We start from the raw sequence: 3,346 nt of genomic DNA, 5'->3' as shown, positions 1-3,346 counted from the left end.
TCCCATGCATGCCAGCAAAAATTTTAAATTGGAAAATTCCATTCAGCTAGATATCGATCTTTTCTTATATATATTAAAATTCATGGCCCATGCTACATGCCAGAGCTGGAAACCCTGCACCCACCTCACTGGCAGATGTAATTTAATGTGTAATTTTTTTCACAAAAGATCCAGTCTAGAAAATACGAACACAGGATTACAGGGGAAAAAAATATGCCTTCACTGCAAATGCTGATGCATGTTCAAGCCAGCTGATCCTACTCATAAGCTGATACTTACCTTCATTTTAATTTATGTGCCAGTAATCTTCATCCAAACGTGAATAAATATTGGTTAGGCTGCTGGAAAAGCCTAAGGGTGCCTTTTCAGGAAAAAAAAAAATTTTTATTTTCTATTTTAATATTTTAAAGAATTACAAAAATGTTACTTCATTTTCCAGTTTTTTTCAACATTTATATAAAAATTTAGAAAACAATAAAAAAATATATATTCCCAAATTCGTATTCAAATGGTGATAAGCTGAAAAATAATATGGCCATATTCATAATGATTTAATTGAAACTTGAAAATGATAAGTAAAAAAAAATATTTTTCTACGTTGAAACAGCTCCCAAAAAATTTCTCTTGATCTTGCAACCAACTCGTTGCCAAACATTGTAGTAGGGAAAATGCTTAAGGTCGCTGGCCGGTGCGATCAAGGGCCCATGTGGCAGCATAAGAGAGGAGAAGTCCAGAAGAGGGGCAGTGGATTCTATTCCCATGCACTAGTCTCTCATTTGCTGCCATGTAGGTCTGCAATGATCACGGACCCATGATCCATAGTGGGTGAGTGTGAAATTGTTTTAACTAGGTTTAACCAGTTCAATTCATCACTGGAAATGGTGCTGCTCTGGCCATGACCACAATCCTGGCTGATCTTCAATGCTGCCAAGCATGTTGCAGAACCCATCATCTTGAACCATTTGATCCATTTTCGGGCACTGAATTTCAGATGCCGATGAGCCTTGCAGGAGCTGAGTTATGCTTGAACCAGGCCTGAGGGACGATGGGAAGAGGTGTTTTTCATTAAACTGAGAAGAGGACCCTGAGCTGCTTATTACTGGTGTTCTTGAGATATCTATATCAGAAGTGTTCTCAGGTCCATGGCTCCAAGAGGCCCCGTTGTCTTTCTTAAGGTTAATAGGTGTAGCTCCGCTTGGTTCTCTGCTTTTGAGGGCCAACAGCTGCAGCATTATTTGAATCAGCCAATAATCAAGAAGTGACATTGGAAAACGATGAACAGATCCAATTATTAATAAGAATGTTCTTTCAATGGTAAAGAAATAGTACTCAATGAATTTTATATAACTGCTTAAACTACGCATGTCCATCTGAAAGCATGCAGCTAAGACAAAATGACTTTTTCTAGAGAGGAATTCGAGACACTTTAATTTGCACTGTATGCTTATGATTAATAACTAGCTGGTTGAAGGTGAATAAATAATTTATTACAGACTGGTCATGACTGGAGTGAATTTTACCAATAATATGACACTTTACACTAAAATACTGCAAGTCAAAAAGTAAAGCATCGGTTTAAATTTGAGACTCTATACACAACTCCAACTTGTACTGTTTCAAATTCAATGAATTTTAATGTTTGAGTGAAATAAAAATGTAAATTGTATCTCAAACGTGTAAAAATAATTCCATTCCATTCCAATAGTCCTATGAACTAAACAAGAATTAAACGGCTAGATCATACACGTAACACGTTCTAGCTAGATCACAGAATGAAATCGTGAGAAGAGAGAAAGTTACGCCCAGATCATATGCTATTTAGTTAAGTTCTTAATTGCTCCTTCGTTAACTAAATATATATTAAGCAAAGAGAACTTAATGAACTTGAAAAATCAATTAATCTAGATACTAGAATGGTGAAATTAATTGGCAGTACCTCGGCGTGGAGCTTCTTGTTCTGAAATTGAAGGGCATCATTATCCGCCTTGACTGCTTCAAACTGCTTCTTCAAGTGGTCGTAGTCCTTCTCCAGCTGCTTGGTCTTCCACCTGGCCCTCCTGTTTTGAAACCAAATGGCAATTTGTCTTGGCTGCAGACCCAAAGCCTTAGCCAGCTGCACTTTCCTCTCAGGCTCAAGCTTGTTCCCCAGCTCGAAGCTCTTCTCAAGCGCTCTCACCTGCTCCATGTTTAGCCTTCTCTTCTTCTCCCCTGCCTGCGTCGACTCATCATCAGACAAGTCATCCTCTGCATTAATATTATTGTGCTCCTCACATCTTTCAGTGCCCGAAAACGACATAGATCTCTTCAGCGCAACACCTGCACGTACCACGACAAAATTTCAAAACCCTCAAGAAATGCAGAGAGAGAGAGAGAGAGAGAGAGAGAGATGACCATGAAAATCTTCTTGATGAGATGCAGTGCAGGACGGGAGGATATTGAGGGAGGTGGAAGGAAGATGGTCCGCTTCGTGAGACTGGAAAATGAAATCTGGAGGAAGGAAGGCCATCCCAATGCAAATCATGCCCTGGCTAGCTAGCCCAGCTACCCTAATAGCCTTTTCAACACTTTAAAATTAAGGTCCAAAGCTGATCAGAGTCTTGACTCTCATTGTGATCACATTCATGTTCAGGAAAATTATAGGAGATGTGTGCAATTACAATTACTGCATGTGCAAACTAGAGAAGAGACTGAGATATAATAGATTGATAGCTAGAGATCGTTACCCCCCAACTTCAGTTTAGAGACCAGACGAAATTAAAGGTGTAAACCCTCTTTTGTACATATATATATATATATATATATAGAGAGAGAGAGAGAGAGAGCCTCCAGCAGCTTCTTGTTACATTTCAGGGGTGGGGAGGTGTGGCTATGGGAAGTCGGTAAGTATGTACTGGGGGCTTCACATGGCTTATAAGGAGATGGGAAGGGGGCCTGTCGCTTTGGAATAGTGTGGATCCACCTTGCGCCCAGCTTATTGTGCATCTCAATTTCATATTTAACTATGTATGAAAATGCTCTGAAACTTCTCCACATGTGCTCGTGTTCCCATGTGATCTGCTTACCTCTGCCACCACCCCCACCCCCACCCTATCTTCTATTTTTTATTTAAAAAAAAAAAAATTAGAAAGGGGAAGAAAGAAGAAGGGAAAGAAGTTTTTTGTTTTAAAATCTGGCAATTGATTATTTATGATGACAAAATAGGTCAATGTACTAGATGGGCATCTACAGCATATTAAACTAATATCAGAGTTCTTCAGATATGATGGGATATCTAGATTTTTCTCCAAATTAATTAATAGTTATTCTAAAATTGACAGGCATTCTTTGGTTAGAGCAAAAGGGGAAA

General features: G+C 38.9%; 1 protein-coding gene across 1 annotated transcript; it reads right to left on the bottom strand.

The window, feature by feature from the left end:
• Positions 1–463: 463 nt before the first annotated feature.
• Positions 464–2,971, bottom strand: LOC131153307 (homeobox-leucine zipper protein ATHB-13-like). The gene is made up of 3 exons (XM_058105526.1): positions 2,392–2,971; positions 1,937–2,316; positions 464–1,223 (listed from the first exon to the last, which is right to left on the bottom strand). Exons 1-3 carry the CDS (start codon positions 2,519–2,521, stop codon positions 870–872), a joined length of 864 nt encoding a protein of 287 aa, XP_057961509.1. The 5' UTR covers positions 2,522–2,971; the 3' UTR covers positions 464–869.
• Between the last annotated feature and the right edge of the window lie 375 nt (positions 2,972–3,346).

This window comes from Malania oleifera, chromosome 1 (assembly GCF_029873635.1).
Source record: "Malania oleifera isolate guangnan ecotype guangnan chromosome 1, ASM2987363v1, whole genome shotgun sequence".
In the NCBI taxonomy this organism is placed as follows: Eukaryota; Viridiplantae; Streptophyta; class Magnoliopsida; order Santalales; family Ximeniaceae; genus Malania; species Malania oleifera.
This window is presented reverse-complemented; position numbering and strand designations above follow the sequence as displayed.

What these genes read in the sequence shown, in the direction of transcription:
- LOC131153307 (XM_058105526.1), bottom strand. Translation starts at nt 2,521, where the DNA reads ATGATTTGCATTGGGATGGCCTTCCTTCCTCCAGATTTCATTTTCCAG. An exon ending in TCATCAAGAAGATTTTCATG is followed by an intron (nt 2,317 to 2,391) that starts GTCATCTCTCTC and finishes TGGTACGTGCAG; the next exon opens with GTGTTGCGCTGAAGAGATCT. An exon ending in ACAAGAAGCTCCACGCCGAG is followed by an intron (nt 1,224 to 1,936) that starts GTACTGCCAATT and finishes ATAATGCTGCAG; the next exon opens with CTGTTGGCCCTCAAAAGCAG.